Source organism: Macrobrachium nipponense, chromosome 1 (genome assembly GCF_015104395.2).
Source record: "Macrobrachium nipponense isolate FS-2020 chromosome 1, ASM1510439v2, whole genome shotgun sequence".
NCBI classification, from domain to species: domain Eukaryota; kingdom Metazoa; phylum Arthropoda; class Malacostraca; order Decapoda; family Palaemonidae; genus Macrobrachium; species Macrobrachium nipponense.
The window spans coordinates 121,459,602-121,478,098 of NC_087200.1; the positions used below are offsets into that span (position 1 = coordinate 121,459,602).

The window sequence follows — 18,497 nt, forward strand, 5'->3', positions numbered from 1 at the left end:
GTAATGCAAAGTCCTGGGAAGGGTTTACATTATTGTCAGTCTCCTTCCTCCCCTTGCTAGAGGAAGGAGCGGGATTGCTTCTAAGATTCTGATAAGAAACATAAAAAGGATACTTATGTACAGGCTTACCGCATCAATCGTCTGACCAGTCAGTGTGAGTTCGAGTCCTATCCTCAACCTGAAGGACGAGGAATGGAGAGATGAGGCGTGGAAGGGGGAGAGCCAGTCACTCTCGCATCCTTCTTACCTCTACAACTGCACACCACGGACGAGATGCAACTTGTCCTCTTGAAGGAGCTGGGTAAGCAAACACATCTTGCAAGCATCCACCACTGGTCCAGGGATATGAGGTTCCAAGGACCTGTGGGCAGTCCCAAAGGGAAAGAAGGATATGGTCGCATTGACCTATCCATCTTCCTGTCCGACATATTCTTCGGAGTGATGTCCAGTACCCGTCCAGTGGTCTATCCATCTGCAGCGAAGTCTCTCGCGGTCTCGTATCCCACTGCAGGAAGTCTCTCGTGATCTCGTATCCCACTGCAGGAAGTCTCTCATTGTCTCATATCCCACTGCGGCGAAGTCTCTCGCGGTCTCCTCGTCACCGCAGTGGATAAATACACCAACACTCCAAGGTGGGTGTCGATAGTTATGGGTACCAGAACACGCCAGTAGGACGAAGTAATAACTGATCTGGATCAACTGATACAAAGTCCAAAGTGTAGCTCGTGATGGTCTAGGATGCTTCGACAGCTGCCGACTGACTGCATTCGGTTGTGTGAGGCGAGCTGTCCATGCATCCGAGGCGTGGTCACGTGACCCTCGCCTTTTGAAGGGTTATGTGAGAGACCATACAAATCATCTATCTGTTGCCACCGCTGCTGGAAGGCGAGATGATGATTCTCTCAAGGCATGTGCCCAACAGACTAAAGTCAATTGCCTTCTAGACACCGAAGTCCCTGATGGCAAGACAGAAGTTCTCATAGTATTTGAATCTCAACTAAGGAGGAACAATACTAAGTGCCGTTGAAGACGAAGGTGATAGGTGAATGCAGACCTACGTCTTTACAGCTGAATCGAGAGAAGTTAACTCTCAAGGTCCTGAACGTAGAAAAGTCCCGCCGATGACACCAACCTGCGAAGACAGCTTTATCCCTGTTATTTACAGAGGACTGAAAACGCTAAACCGCTACTTCATTGCTGTTCGGTGAGAAGTCGGAGTTACAATGAAAGCGGAACACTTTTCAGTAATGAAAACACAGGGATTGTACTGCTTGAAGAACTGCTTCTCATGGGCTGAATCAGGGAGGACATCTATATACTTGGAAGTAGAGCTGGCAGGGCAGGGAACAGGCGATGTCTTCCGTTAAACATCTACAATTCGGGGTGGACAATGAAATATTGCACACCTACGAATACGAGATATATTTAGAAGACATACTCAGATGTCTGAAGAAATCATTCCGCGTCATTGCAGCGGCAGGTGCGATGCAGCGGGAGACTAGGCTACAGACTTCTGTTACCGTGCGGTAAACAGAAAGATGATAGCAAGGGTAGTGAGATATCTGTCTGAAAATTCTCGCAATGTCAAAGGCGATGCAGTATAGATGGTCATCCATGTATGTAAGAATTCCAGCCAACCAGAGACCTAAGTCTGTGATTGCCGGGCAGAGATTCGGTTCAATAGTCAATCATTGCAGCGGAGAGAGACAATATCCGACCATACTATCTCGGAGAGCCAGCTGGTACTGGGCTGCAGCAGGCAGCCTGACAGGGCTGGCAGGCAGCCCATACACCACTAGCTCTCGCTCACTCGTCATCCTGAGTTGCCAGGTAATCCATTCCAAGAAGGAATGCATTCGGCTAGAACCATCAAGCGCAAAAAATACGCTCAAGTACATACGTATTTGCATTTAATCCAAACGGATTTCAGTGAATGCAAATGCTGAGGTGCTGTTGTAACAATACCATAAGTATCTCAAAATTGAAACTGGTAACTCCTGGGAGGTTTGCAGGGCAGTCCCGAGTTGCAGTTCAATTAAGAAGATACTATTCGTCTCGGTCACAACCAGTAGAGTTAACTACGGTATGTTCCTACACCTCGGACAATTCAACTGATAACAGAAGCATGTCGCGAGGGCAATATACGTAGTATATTTGTAGGTTCCTGCACATACACCTCCATCCTAAATTCTCTTCCATTCGAGGAACAAGAATAAGGACTGGAAGCCGACACCCTTCATTCTCTAATGAAGAGAGCAAAGGAGAAGTTTTCCCGAAGGAAGACTTCTATGGTGATAACAGGATACCGAAGACGATAGTTCAAGCCGAACTGGATGTTCCCACCCGTTCTTCTCTATCCCGGGGTTGGCTGCCTACTGAGGCGACGGACCATCAAGTCCATCCAGGCTGAGCCCCTCCCGAGATATTCTTCCTTCAGCGGCAGTACTTCTCTCGAACGCTAGAAATTCCAGGAATTTGAGCATTCGGCAAGATTCCCGATTATCGTAGTAACAATTATCTGGGATTCTTGTCTAGCCCACTCTGGACCATGGTTTCACCCAAGTGTTTGCAGATTGTAGAAGACCAGAACACTCGGAGTGCTAGAAACTCTGAAGAATTCTAAGCGCTCGGAGAAACCCCCACCGAATTCATCAGACGATCATCGGGTGGTGGTCCTCCCGATTCCCGTAGAAATCAAGGATAGGGCAAGATCCTTCCTCAACGACGGGGACTTACATTAGGTAGGACCCGAAGGTCCCTCCAGGAACACAGTCCCCGACGTGGAATCCTACGGAGAACGCTCTGCAGGATCTTTCCCCTTCCCGTTGCAGCCATAGGGAGAGAGGGAATGGTGGAGGAAGCTTGGATACTCGCTCACCTTCCCAGCGGAACTAGCAGTCGGAGAAGCGAGTACGGGCAGCCATCAACGTGCGGTGATGGCCTCTCAGAGTCTAGGAAAACATTACCATCTGGAGAAAACATTTTCCCGAGGAGAGTTATGAACTCGTACTGTAGGCTAAACGTCTGCTGCCACCGTGACCATTGTCTGGGTGGGGCTGAGCGAGCACCTGACAAGAGAGAGCTGATACCGTCCTCCGATGCGTCCCAGTCCTCGTCGAGGCCGAAACCTCTCAAGAGGACCAAAGGGGAAGCCCACCCCGGTCTCTGCGTGCGTAGTCCAGCGGGACCGTCACGTGAACGGCATTGATGGTCACTCTGAGAGTCTGGGAAGCATCATTCGTCCTCACCAGCCCCCCACGATCTCCTCCAACCACTTGAGCGAGAATCTGTTGGTCCCAAGACTGAACAAATCTCGTGTCCAGACCGTAAGAAGTGCATTCGTCACGGTCACTCCTGTTCCTCCCGGTGTAGCCTGAGGAGGTTGAAGGGACAGGTGAGGGAGACCAGACGCTCCTACCCTGCCTACTAGCAGAACCAGTAGGCTGAGAGGACTGCAGGCGATCACCAACCCATGGTAGCGATCGAGCTGCAGGTCTGGAACAGCAGTCTTCTTGCAGAGAAACGCTGGACCAAGGAACGGAGCGTCGGTCTCTTGCGTCAGGGGAGCTGCTACGAGAGCTCCTCCCTTGCCTACCAGCAGAACCAGTAGGCTGGGAGGACAGTAGGCGATCACCAACCCACGGTGACGACCAAGCTGCCGGTCTGGACCAGCGGTCTTCTTGCGGAGAAATGCTGGACCAAGGACGGAGCATCAGTCTCTTGCGTCAGGAGAGCTGCTACGAGCACTCCTCCCCTGCTTACCCAGAAGAACCGGTAGGCTGGGAGGACTGCAGGCGATCACCAACCACGGTGGCGATCGAGCTGCAGGTCTGGACAAGCGGTCTCCTTCCAGAGAAGCGCTGGACCGAGGACGGTAGCGTCAGTCTCGTGCGCCAGGGGAGCTGCTACCAGTCGTGCAAGCCATCCGGTCCTGGTGGGAACGACGGTCGGGTGACTGGTAGTGTCCACTAACGCGGTGATAGCGAGCACCGTCCTCTCGACGCGCCCAGGAGAGGCTGAACCAAGTTCAGGCGAGGCTGGTCCAGGCGAGGTTGAACCAGGTCCAGGAGAGGCTGGACCCGGTGGCCAGGGGGGGAGCCTCTTCCCAGCCTCGCTACGTGTGCGGTCTGGTGGGAACGTCACGTCAACCCTGGGAAGCGGCAGATCGCAGCAAGAGCATCGCTGGCCTGGCGGGAGTCGCCTGAGCGACTGCCACCAGTCTTCCGCTCCGTGCCTGGGTCCTGGCGGTGAGCAGGCTCGGCTGCCTGGACCCTGGCTGCACAGTCACCCGCGGGAGACCGTAACACCGTCTCTTTCACGGCAAAGCCTTAAAAGTCGAAGGTGAGGAGGTAAGAAGATATGATGATCTCAAAGAGGAGGATGACGACACTTGACGAGCTCTCTTCCTCTTCGGTTCCACCAAATTCTGCCAGACTTCTACCATCAGAAGTAGATAAACATCATAGGGCAGCGCGACAGCTTCGTCCAATGACATAACTCCCGGGTAGTAGTGGTAATGAAAATGATTATCAGCAGGGGATCAGAACACACACTCGAGGATCGGTACGCAACATGCTACGAGTCATAGGTACAATTCCAAGGTTAGGATAACCAATACAAAGAGCATCCAACCAATACTGCTGAAAACACAATCACCACTAGTCTGTAAAATAAGGAAAAAATATTAAAGTAATGAGGATACTCCTCACGCATCCAAGGGCACCGCCCTCCGAAGTGAGAGGAGATCCCCCAACATCAACACCGCACGCCCATCCTTCTACCTTCTTCCGATAGTAAGTGAAAGGATGAAAGAGAAGAGAAATTACCATAACAAAACATGGACAAACCTTTGAAGTTCCCTCGGTAATTCCCAAGCGTAAGCGTAATTTCCGGATGAATACATGTCCCGTTACAGGATCAATATCACTTACGTTAAATACATGTCTCATCCTCACATTAAATACATCTCTCGTACTCATGCAGGTCTGAGCCAGTGTTAAAGGGCGAAAGAATGTAAATAATATGTTGGTGTACCTTTGCCGCCGACTCTTAACATAAGTAGAGGGGTAGTTATAAAGGCTATCACAAAGAGTGGGTTTGTATATTAATTGAAAAACAAGGACAAACCTTTGTTTAGTATTAATATCAAACACTGTATATACACATTTATTTAAAAAACAAAAATAAACCAAAAGGATCCCACCGGGAAAAAAGATCAACGACCAGTCAGCCGGAGCTCATAAACACGTCTTCATCGGAAGACGGCCGAAAGCAAAGTGAAGTGTTTACATCCGGCACGGTAGTTACTGCCTAACCACCTTGTTCAAAATTCATACACCGTAATTCTAGCTACGCCGTAAGTACATTCCTATTGTTAAAGGACCGAGGGTTTGTATTACGTGTCAGAACAAATAAAATTATCAATGCATACAGTAACCTTGTAAACTGTATTTTTGTCTTTTGAAAAATGCTTTCCCCAAGAGGCTTTTTATTATGAAGATATGCCGTTAATATGTAAGATAGGCATTTTATTATGAAGATATGCCAATAATATATACAAGGTAAAATATGGTTTTATTACGTTTACATTTCGTCGCCGATCACAGACAACAATACGATAATCTATAACAATTATCATTTGTATGACTGCATTGTTTGGAGAAGTTAATTACGTACTACCAAAAGAATAATGAAGTTCGAATTAAAAATTAATATTTTTCTAAATGTTATTACTACTGTAATTACACTACTACTAACATTTCTAAAAGGTTACCGAATGATAAAGGTCACTGTGAATGCAATGTAACTGTATGTTTACATTTTGTTGCTGGCCACTTAAAGTATAGTTGATGTCAATGATGTGGAATTATTCCATGAATAGGCTATTTATTGTGAAGATATGCCAATAATATGTAAAGTGAGATTGGTTTTATTATCTTTATTGTCAGTTAATATAATGTGAATCTGTTCATGTATGTCAGTGGTTATCGGACCGCGGCCAAGGTTTAGCCTACCGATAAACATCATTTAGTAACATGGACAAGCCCGTGATGCTGTGTTTCATACCAGCGATATAGACTGAGAAGTGGTCCAAGGAAAACCTTGTGGCTAACTGATCCCGCGACTGCTGATCCGCGACTAAGGGATGCCCCACTGTAACCTCATATTGTTGTCACCTCTAACATTTTGAGGAATAAGGTTTCAAATGTTAAAGTTTATCAAATCATGGAGAGACCATCATGAAAGTAGTATTACAAAAAAAAAAACATTTAAAAATAAGAACAGTTCTAATTCAACTTGCCAACTTAACTATAGTTTTGGAAATATATACGTATTATTATTTTAGGGTACCCTATCTTTCTATAGCAATTAAAAAACATCTCGGTATACTAGCAACCAATATTGCATCAAGAATCACATGTAACTAGGCCCAGATCTTCATGAATGTAGTTTCATTGTAAAAAAAAAAAAAAATAATTCAGTATTCATTAACTGGAATAACTAAAATCAGGTTGCAATTTCAAACCAATGACTCTCATTACTTATATCAGATACTCTCTCAATCTCTAAACAATGAAGATTGGTTATATAAAGTTTAGGTGTAACACCAAGCACTGGGGCAGCAAAGGCCATTCAGCGCTTACTATAAACAATGAAGAGAATCACAAGAGAACCTTTCCATAATTGAAAATGTTCCTCACAACTACAATTACAGTTCATCATTAACTGATATGGAAGAACAGCGCAGAGAAAACTGATAACCAATGCAAGGAAAACCAAGCTTACAGTAATTTGAAAGGAACACAAAGAAAAAGTAGTCAGAATATGTAAATTTATACATAAAACAGTTGATGACTAAAATTTGGTAATTCTGCAAATAATGGGTATATTTGGTCTATAGAAAAATCCACGAATAGGTGAGTCCACAAATCGTGAGTCCGCAAATAGTTAAGGTCGACTGTAAACCAATGATTTATGATTTCAAATAAACACATATAAGGATTCATTGGCAATTTCAGTCTAATTTGAGTACAGTAAACCCCAGGATTCGCTGACTGACAATTCGCGGACTTGCCTATTTGTTGATTTTTCTATGGACCAGATAGTATACCCATTATTCATGGAAAATTAGCCTATTTGCTGTATTTTTCACTGAGAAATATTCACAAATTACTGTATTTTCACATCATTTTCATTAATAAATACACCTTGTGATAAAAATATTAAAATACTCGGGTATAAGCATTTTTAGAAAGTTTTTTTTTTTTTAACAAACACAATAAGCAGTACTAAGAATTTTTAGAGTGGTTTCAAGTATTCAAGGATTTTGGCGAAGACAGGGGTTTTTGGTGCCATTGGCTATTTGTTTTCATAATCATGCAAATAACGAGGTACCAACAATTAAGTCATCACGATAACTTATCAGTTTACTGAGGATTTCTTATCAGTTATTCTCTGTACTGTAAAACTAATGCTACGTGAAAATGTCATGTGCTGACAGGTGTTATGGTTAGGTTTTTTAGGTTTGGCCAAGTGGTTTGGTCTTACATGCTTATACTACTGACTCCTACAAAATGACAAATTTTTAACTAATTTGTATTTTTAAAAACTTACAAACCTGAGGTCTTAACATTAGGATAAATACTCAGTGCCAGCTGGAAACCAGTAAAGTTTAAAATAATTGTGTACGCAAGGGGGAGTATTGGCATTTATGCTTGGTCACGAGACATGTGGAGCCACCCACATGCCCCTCATTAACTCGTGACCCCGTTAGTTATTCTTCCAACCCAGGTTAGTTGATAGAGGGGTGGTTAGAGGTGGGCCTTTGTATGTTAAGACCTCAGGTTTGTAAGTTATGAAAAATACAAATTAGTTAAAAATTTGTCATTTGTTCATATACGAAACAAATCTTCGGTCTTAACATTAGGATAGACTTACTCTTGGTGGGAGGTAAGTACTATTAACCAACTGGGAGTTTGCCACCTTTGATCAGTTTTCTGAATACTAGAATTCTACGAAACAACTGACAAGTATTTCCGAATCTAAGATATATATGAATATCATAGAGTCAGACTTCTGGGTTTTTACACAATATCACAGTTCATTGCGTCCGAGGAAGATAAGAAGATCTGTTCCCCTAACAAACCAATTCATCCACTCATGTAGGTTTGTTATCATTCCTCTCCCCCTTGCTAAAGAGAGGAATGTCCTGCTACTGATAGGTATCTTACTGATACTAACCCTAACAGTATGGCCACTTCACTCACCTGTACCTTGTCCGTTCCAGCTTATGATGGTACTCTCTTCTTGCTGCCCTAAGTAAAGAAGGAGACAGAAATTTGAAAAGGAAATTGGCCAGTTAACTCCTCCATTTCACATTCATACCATCATCTTAGACAAGATACCAACTAACATGCCAGGGGTACTGGATGAGTTACACCATTTGTTGAGCAGCCACCAAAGGACCCAAGGAAATTGTGTCCAAGGACCTCTAGGCAACCTTATAATATATATACAGGAAATTGAAAGAGGTTTTCATAACAAAGAACCCACTCTCAAATTTCAATGAACAGACAGACACCTCCTTAAAATTGTTCAATTTTGAGCTCTGATACAATCACAGACCAACCGTCACGATTATTTTAACAGATATGTTCTTAAATTCCAGAAGGCCCATATTCCTCTGATGACCTTCTCTTCTGCATGACCTCAATGGTAAAACTTGACAAACAAGGAGTAGGCTTGACCGATCGCCTCTGTTTGGCCTGTTCCTTTACATCTACCACATTAATGTTCTAGGTGACGTAGTTCTTTCTATAACCATAGAGTACTTTGACAAGTCAAAGCCGGCCCTGCTGATGGTCCCTCACACATACTCACATCGTACTGAGCATGACTAAAAAATGTATCTGTCATCATGACCTGTGCTGCATTGACTCATTATCTCGGATTGCGGGGACAATTGGAGCTGATGATCCAGACTACTTTGAGTCTATGTCAAAACCCTGGTTATTGAGTGCTCCCACTCTACCAAGGTCAGAGGAAGACCTCCATCCATGGTCAGTTTCCTGTAACGTGACTGATGTATGTGCCTGGTAGTAGTCCATCAAGGCTACTCTGATACAGAGTATGTTATCACTTATCAGATCGGAGTTCTTATGTGCCCCATCCACTTCACTGCTCCTGATTCATCTGAAGATTAGTCAGTGTGAAGCGATATTCACATGCCCAATCACCAGTCCAATGTATATCACCATGCATGTAAACATGTAATTACTGAGATACTTCCCTATGTTCTGACAACCTCTCCACAAGATCATTGTCTACTGACTGGATGCCTTTAATGGACAGAAACGTCCACTATACAGACAGTCACGGCCAAAGAGTCATTCTGTATACGTATATATGACCTAACGACCTTTGGAGTCGTGTTACGTCCGAGGTGACATGTTACACCCAAAAACTGAGAACTATTAGTTCGAAAGGGGATACTGGTCAACCTCCAGACCTTGAGATATTAATTCTACCTATCGGTGGTACCTCTTCCCCACACAAACCTGGTAGCGAGGATTGTGCTATGATAAACTTTATCAGTCACTCATCCTGGGTCCTCCTTAACTACTGGAACCCATCCTTCCGTTCAGGACATGGCGGAACAGGTAGAACCTAGAGTTTGCGTAACCTCCAGGTTGTTCCCAGTATCGCAAATGGAATCCTCAGTCTCCTCGAAGGGTGAAACCCCTGAGACAGTTATTACATGGTTTTTCCATTATACGAGTTCCTCTCTGGATGAGTGGTTTGTGCACTCATCTGCCAAACCGGTGGTCCGAGGTCCTACTCCCATCTAGGCCAACGCGGAATCAGAGAACTTATTTCTGGTGATAGAAAATAATTTATCGATATAGTGCGCTTCGGATCCCACAATAAGCTGCAGGTCCCGTTGCTAGGTGACCAATTGGTTCCTAGCCACGTAAAAAATATCCAATCCTTCAGGGCAGCCCTCAGCCCTAGGAGAGCTATTAAACAGCTCAGTGTTTTTGTAAAAACCAATCATCCTAACCACGAAACACCTTATGTGATGACCTGTTACAATATACGGGCATATGTTCAATACGCTACCCTCCAAAGGGAAATCCTATATTGCCAGAAACCATCATGGTGCTATTCTTGAGTAACCTAGCCCAGAATTGTACCCAACATCACTTCACCCTACCTCACTCTTGAAGAATGGGAAACTCCCCACTTTCCCCTTCCAGATATGATGAGGTACTAATGCCTTGCTCTAGCCAACTGAAGCTCGAACCCTCTATGTTAGGTTCATGACTTCAATATAGAAACTAGACCAGTATGGAAGAGACCCATTTGCAGATTCCAGGTTAACTTAGTCAACAACCACTTGGACTAGTCTAAGTAGGTATAGTCAATTAAGAAATGACTAACTTATTTTAAGTTGGCAAGACCAGGTTGACCCTGGCTTGGTTAGGTTAGGCTATGTTAACCCTTCCAATTAGGCTAGGACCCTGGTTTGGTTAGGTTAGACTATGTTAACACTTCCAATTAGGCTAGGCTAACTCTTCCATCACTTAGGGTAGGTTAAGTCCATCCGAGATGTACACTTAACTAGGCTAGAATAGTATAGACTAGCTTAATCTAGAAACTACATGACTTAGGTCAGGGTAAAGCCGTTCAAGAAAGTTTGGGCTATCCATGCTAGGCTACAACCATAACCTTCTAGGCTGAGGTGGTAAAAGTGTTTCAAATGGGTAGCCTAGGCAATAGTCTATGCTCGGCTATACTTATAACCTTGCTAATTCGCCCAACCTAAGATAATAAGGGCATGTTCAAGCAACCAGATCATGTTAAGTCATCAACCCCACTGTTAGGCTAAGTTGACAGGTATGTCGGAACCACCTAACTTATGAATTAGGCTAAGCGGACCCGGCTAAGCTAAGAATTGTACCACTCAGACTAATCTAAGATAGTAAATGCAGGTTCGAAAGCCAAACCACAACCATAAGCTGGTCCAAGACAACACATGCATACCCAAACCAGTTAGTTCAGACAGTCTAAACTAAGAACTACTACTCAGATTAACTAAGATAGTAACGGTAGACTCGGACTAGCTGGAATAGGCTACGAATATAACCACTTGTATGGCTAAAAGGTATGACACAATTATTTTGGCTATAGCATCTTAGGTTACAAGTGCCCTACTTAGGCTTGGCTACCTTAAGTGGCAAAAGAAAGACATTCATCTCTCCCTTTCGACTTAAGTTCTCATTCGATTTCATTAAGAAGAATGGTTCTACAATGCCTTCGAAGGAACCAAGCTTTCGATTAACTTTAACTACTTGTGTAAGAGTCAAAGCATTTGGTCAATATTCTTATAGGAAGAACCAAGCTTATACCAACAAGTATATAAAACATGGGAATTCTTCTTACCTGTAAAGGTTTGAAGTTTTCTGGAGTCAACCCAAAGTATGATAATTCCCACCATTCAGGCTGCATACGATTACTAAGAGGTATCCATATCCTTCCATCAATCCCTTCACTTTACGTGTTGTAAAATGGACTCTACATGACTAGAACAAGGTAATTCATACACTTTCATATCCTTTTTCAAACCAAACACCATGTCAATCCCCGGGGGATGCATGCTGGCAGGTGTCTCCGTTTTCCCTGAAAGGTTATTGAATTGACTAATCAAATCAATCACCTCCTCATACGAAGCCAGAAACTCTTGGTTTTCTCTTCCATCCAGTTCTAACGCACTGTGTTCAGCCACAGGAGACGTTAACTCACTCCTACCCTCTGACAAACTTCTGGGTGCGTCATGGCCAACCGACCATACGGCCGCGGCATCTTTGATCTTTAATGGCCACTGATGGCTCGATCTCAAATAATCAGTAGGATCTGAGAAGGTAGCTATTTGCATACGTCATGGCCTTCCGACCATACGCCCATGGCATCTTTGATCTTTAATGGCCACCAATGGCTCAATCCCGAATATTCAGTAGGATTTGAGAAGGTATCTATTTGCATGCGTCAAGGTCATCCAACCATACGGCCTCAGCACCTTTGATCTTTAATGGCCGTTGATGGCTCTATTTTGAAAATATTATAGTCAGTAGGATTTGAGAAGGTATCTGTTAGCAATCCTATATACAAATATGAGAGCAATTTCATCAAATTACATTACTCTGACATCTAGAGTCCATGGAAAACGTTTGTAAAAGCATCGGCATATGTATCAAGTTCAGCAACGACATTGTAGTCTCTCTTAGACTCTATGTAGTCACCACTGGCAACTCCACATCGGCCGCTAGTCCAGCGACCGTCGACGCTTCCGCTCGTTCGGACTCTTGTAAACGGCTTCATCCGATTGCTTTGAGCTTACCAGCCACTGACTTCTTGATTTTCTTGCTGATTGGGCTGTGACAGACCTGGTTCGAAGATGAAGAAGAATTTACTCTTCTCCTCTTGTCCCGAGGATCAGTCACGAAATCCTGTATCCTCCAATGCTTGACTGGTACACTCAGTGATGCCATCGAACTTAGCTATGACACCATCTAGAGAAGAAAACGAAGAAGACGACGAATCACGCCTTTTCTTTTTGTCTTACTTAGCCACCTCTAGATCCTGTTTATTCTTCATTACTGTGTGTACCAATGAGTCAGAAAGCGTATTAAGTTCTGGAGGCAGCGAAGTAAATCGAGAATCAGTAGGCTGTGAAGTCATGACTACTGCCATTTTCAAGCGGTTTTGGCTATGACGTCAACACACTTGATGGAAGCGTGAGGCTGTTTATGGTACTCTTGCAGCCAAGATCAAGAGACCCAACCTTTTGTGGCATCTCTACTTTACAAGGATGTGACAGTCCTGGCTCAAAGATGAAGAAGAAATTATTCTTCTCCTCTTGGCATGAGGATCAGTCACAAAGTCCCTGATTCTAGCCTTTCCAACTCTTCACAGCAGCCACACTAAACTAACTTCCATCATTCACCTGTTTGACAATTACTACTACTTCTTGTGCTTTCATATAATAAGGATGTAACAATCCTGGCTCGAACTCGAAGATGGAGAAGAAACTTCTCCTCTTGGCTCGAGGATCAGCTACGAAGTCCCTATTTTTACAGGATTGGCTGGAGAACGCACTGGCATCATAGCCAGTCACCTAAGCTTGATGGCGCCTAAGCGGAAGGATACAGAGGAAAGACTTGTGTCTTTTCCATTTATGTGACTTATATCTCCTAACGCTTGTAATTTCTCTCAAATACAATGTGCATTAAAAATCTCCAATCCGAAAGCATAGTTGTAAAGTATTCTTGTACCTCTAAATGAAAATGGAAGCATGTCTTTGTGTAGGCTGCAGCTGTGAAGTGACATCATGGCGGTTGCCATGTTTATGACGTCACTGAGCATCTCGAATGCGAAGCCAGCACCCTACCAGAAGTGCAAGGCTGTTGATGTTATTCTCGTAGGCATAGCAACCTGACCTTAAAGGCTGCATTGTTGCACTATCTGCTTCTTTACAGGAGGCGACGCATCCGACCGCCATTCAGTGCATTTCAGGATAAAAGGGACATCCATCACGTGGGATCCTGGGTGGCAACACGACGTTATAAATCAAACCAACTGTCCTTCTTGGGTTGGTTCTCCTGATAAGCCTAATGCCGACTGCACACCTGCATCCTCTCTACCCACGTATCTGGAACGAGAACAAGATGGCGATGCACACCTCTCCCCACAGGGAAAGGAGCACAATTAGTCATAATTACTTCCCAAAGCACATCCAGATACATCAAAGCTTTGGATTACAGGCAATCCATATGAATATGTGATATTCCAAAGCACAGGTAACGAATTAACCGTACCTTAAGAGTTTCTTCACCTACGACTTACTACACGATGAGTACTTCGACGTTGAAACCATCTAAGATATAACAGGCCGTTTATCTGCTTCTTGTGATATCAAGGAAGTCTTGCAGCATGAGATGGCTTCATGTTCACATACCCGGGAATTCCAAACAACAAATAGAAAACAACAGGGGGTAAACTAAACCGGCTTTAAAAGGAAGGAGCAAAGCACGTCCTCACTTAAAGGCGGTAAGAAAATAACTAACGGGGTCACGAGTTAATGAGGGGTATATGGGTGGCTCCACATGTCTCGTGACCAAGCACAGATGCCAGTAGTCCCTTGCGTACACAATTATTTTAAACTTTACCGATTTCCAGCTGGCACTGAGTATTTATCCTAATGTTAAGACCGAAGGTTTGTTTCGTATATGAACAAATGAAGCCTTTCCACAATTAGGTTTTGGCCTACCAGTAGTCTATCATATGTTGGGGCACTGACTTATATGGTAGGTATAACCATCAGCCAGAATTTTGAACTTGGAATCTTCAAAATGAATTGTACGCAATGTTGACTTATATGCCGCAACTTATGGATTTAAATTTAATTTAATGAGACTAAATCATATATCAAAACTCATATGCCTTAAGGATTTGTATTTGAATGAAGTGAAAAGTGTAGCTATTTACAAAAGTGGACATCCAGACAGAAAATTCCATTTGACATAATAGATTAAGGAGACCATCAATACACACAGATTTTTAAGCTTTGCCAAAAGCATTGGTTCTTGAATTAAAACAGAATGTTGGACAAAATGAATATGAAGCAAAAAAATTTTAAAAATATCAAAAGTAGCAATAGCCTGAACAAAGTGGAAAGAGACTACAAAGCTACTGGAAATTACAGAATTCCTTTAGTACACTAAACAAGTACAGTACTATATGTGAATAAGAACTTTATTAGTCTAAGCTGCAGGCATGAAAATTTTCAAAGGAAACTGGAGAAGCAAAGTTCTTCCTGAAAATGAGAAAGCCTCTGAGAAATGTGGCGTCCATAGTTTAAAAAATCTCAAATACTAGTATTGTGATGGTTTGGACATGTGATAAGAAAGAATGAGGAACATTTACTCAAAACAGAAAAAGTATGGAACTTGCAATATACCAAAATGAGAATTCAGGCAGAAAGATGACAAAATAATAGACAGGAGAGAAATAATTTCTTGTCTAAACCATAAGGGTATATATTTATTTCCTACATTTACATGACACATCGGATGAACATTCAAAATAACAGATGGACAAAGAAAGGCTTCCATTGCATTCCTAGGTCAAACTGGCTTTCAAAAGTTCACCTTATTTTTTTTTTACAAACTTACAAATTAAAAAGTTTATCAACTTCTGCTCACCAAATATTTAGTAAACAATTTTAACAGCTACTTCTTGCTACAGTCATGCATAACCTATGAAAACTAAAGCTTGCACAAACCTTCCCCATTCTTTTAAAAAGTTCAGAGACATAAAAAACTAAGGTAATTGTTAATAAACATGCCTCCAACACTCTTACCCCTTGAATAACATCATAGTCACTCTCTTTGTTAGCATACACTGATGAGCCAGCAATGGCAAGTGCCACATTCTGGTGGATGTGAGAGGAACCTCCTTCATCATCATTAATGGAAGATATCATGTAGCGATCTGGAAGAGAATCAATTTTATACATACAACAAGCAAGACACTGTGATCCTGACTTTCTACTTATCAAAGATTTTTTGAAGTATGATACAACTATAACAAAACTTCATAATCACAGATAAACATTTTATAATGAAAAGGAAAACTATGCCCCAAGAAGTATAATATGTAGTACGTACTTTTATTTGAGGCAAAACTGTGAAGCTGTGGGAGAGTATCAATGATTATGTTGATCAAAGGCAAATATAATGCTGCCACTCGTGCACGTACATCTGGTTCTGTAAACCGGTCATCAGTATCATGACTGGTGAGGATATTTCTCACAGTATTGACAGCTCTTGCATTGATACTAGGATTGCTGTTGGACACAAGACAAAAACAATTAGCCCAGAAGTTAGTTTTGGATAAAGTTTCTGTAATACAAATTTAAAGGAACAATTTTAATAAAACAAGCATGAAAAGGAAACACAAAATTAATGATAATCAGCACTGACAAATTACAAAGAAAAGTAGTACAAGAAATTACTTTATCTCTAGAGCTGTTGCAAGGTCTGAAAGGATCAGACCAACAAGAAAATGCTGCTGTCGGAATGAATTGGAAAGAGTTGTGAAGGCACTTCTGTTGCCCCCAATAACAGTTGAAATGAATGATGACTGACTCGTGGTTGAACCAATCTGAAAAGAAATTTGAAATTTTGGTTAAATTTTCCTAAAATTATATGCATAATTAACTAGAATAATTTTTTAATAAAAACCTTTATTAGAAAAATAATTTAAGGCTTTTACTTTGTTTCCAGCAATTCATAATCATATTTCTATTCACAACAATGAAATACTAACACAATTTTCAAAATATTACTCTTCTACAGAAACTTCCACAGTTTTGAGATTTATATTTCCCAATACAATCAGTCCCAGCTTACAATGTCCCGAGGTTACAACACATATTTCGGGGGTTACGCCACCGATCTGACGGAAGAAACATGGCTCCAAAATGGCAGAATATGTAATCAAAATTTGGAAGTTTTTTTAAAGAATAACTAAATAAAAATGCAGTTTACATAAAATTCATTACCCCCAAAGCATTAAAAGTAAGGTTTTCTTACGATTTTTGATGATTTTTCGGCTTACGACACAGCACAGCCATGGAATCCCTGTCATAAACTGTGGACTGCCTGTACTATTAGTATGCCCTGACCTCAAATATATACAGTGTTCTCCCCGTATTCGCAGGGGATGCGTACCAGACCCCCGCGAAAAGTTAGAACCCACTCTTAAAACGCTTATAACTACCTATCTTGAAAGTTCAAATGACAAATGTATACCTTAAATAACATCCTACTTCAAATAAACCTTAAATTACTATCCTATCACTGTATTAATCTTTGAGATTATATTATTAGTATAATTTCAAAGTCATCTTAAACATTTCACCATTAAAAATATATATGTACAGCTAATAATACAGAACAGAGAGAGAGAGAGAGAGAGAGAGAGAGAGAGAGAGAGAGAGAGAGAGAGAGAGAGAGAGAGAGAGAGAGAGAATAACTTCTTACAACTCCAACTCCTTCCCTTCCGCCTCCGCCAATATGTACTATATCAAACTGTCATTTACTTCCCCAACCTCCTTTCTTGAAGTGAATAAAAAAACTGGGAATTGCTATTTCTTTTATTAATCTTATTAATATTTGAAAATTAGTTATTAGGTAAATCATTTATTTATACTACAAAACAAACAAACATACAGTCACCTCTCAATTAGCACGTTTATCTAACACGTTTTCGATTTAATGCAAGCTAGAAAAAATTTCAAAATGTTTAAAAAATCCTAAAATTTTGATTTAACATGAATTGGCGCCATACAAGGTGCGATGCAGAGAAGTCAGGAAGGACTTGACATTCTGGAGGCGAATGATTCTAACGTAACGAGAAGTGCAACTGTAGCAAGAAAGGTGATGGGTGATTTGAATTGCTACAACGTGATAGAGAACAGGAAGAAGTCAGCACAGACCAAACTGGAGCAATTTTTCAAGAAAAACCCAAGACCACAGGAGGAAAAAACAAGAAAAGGAATCAGAAGAAGAATCAGAGGAAGACAAGCAAGGGGGTGAGGAGGGACAGCCAAAGCATAGGGTGGCACGCACTGCAAAGGATGGCACAGTTCACTGTATGTATTTATTAACAAAGCGAAAGATTTTGTGTATGTACTGTATTTATCAATAAAGTGAAAGACTTTATTTATTAATAAAGCAAAAGATTTTGTTCTGTTTTTCTTTTTTGTCTGACCTACATAGTACTATTATATTAATAATGCAGTACAGAGTTCCCAAGTCTAGGAATGTAACCTCCCTTATTACTCTTATTACTTATGGGAAAAGAATGTCTAAATAACACGTTTTCATGAGAGAGAGAGAGTGCAACGCAACACAATTGCTTCCCCTCCTGTCACATTATTTGATATATTTGACAGCTGTGGACCTCAGCTTGGTACCTGGAGTTAGAAAGAAAGATGAGGGAAGACTGGGATTTCCTTCATTCTTACATAATTTTTAAATATATACTCTAAAATCTTACTGATTCACTATAGTATTTTCTTTAATGAATTGATTGCTGTTTACATTAATATCAGTATTTGAACATTAGTAAACTATTTGTCTATCATACAAAAAACATACACCTCTGTGAGAGAGGGAGAGAATGATTATTTTTATTATTAAATGATATCATTTAATCTTATTAAACTTAACAATACAATATTAATCAGTATTAATATTTGAACATTAGTAAGTATTTTTTTGTATCATAAAAATGTATTTAGTCATGAAAATAACTACTAAATACACTAATTAGTGAATATTTATATTCAGAAAAATCCACAAATAGGCAAATTTCCCACGAATAACAGGTAGATATGGTCCAAAGAAAAATCCGTGAATCTTGAGAACGCGAAT

General features: G+C 41.5%; 1 protein-coding gene across 1 annotated transcript in view; it reads right to left on the minus strand.

The window, feature by feature from the left end:
• LOC135219591 (dedicator of cytokinesis protein 7-like) overlaps positions 1–18,497 on the minus strand; it is a 492,066-nt gene that overhangs the window by 243,661 nt on the left and 229,908 nt on the right. Inside the window, 3 exon segments of the mRNA XM_064256479.1 lie at positions 15,419–15,549; positions 15,726–15,904; positions 16,073–16,221. Coding sequence (XP_064112549.1) covers positions 15,419–15,549; positions 15,726–15,904; positions 16,073–16,221 — 459 coding nt within the window.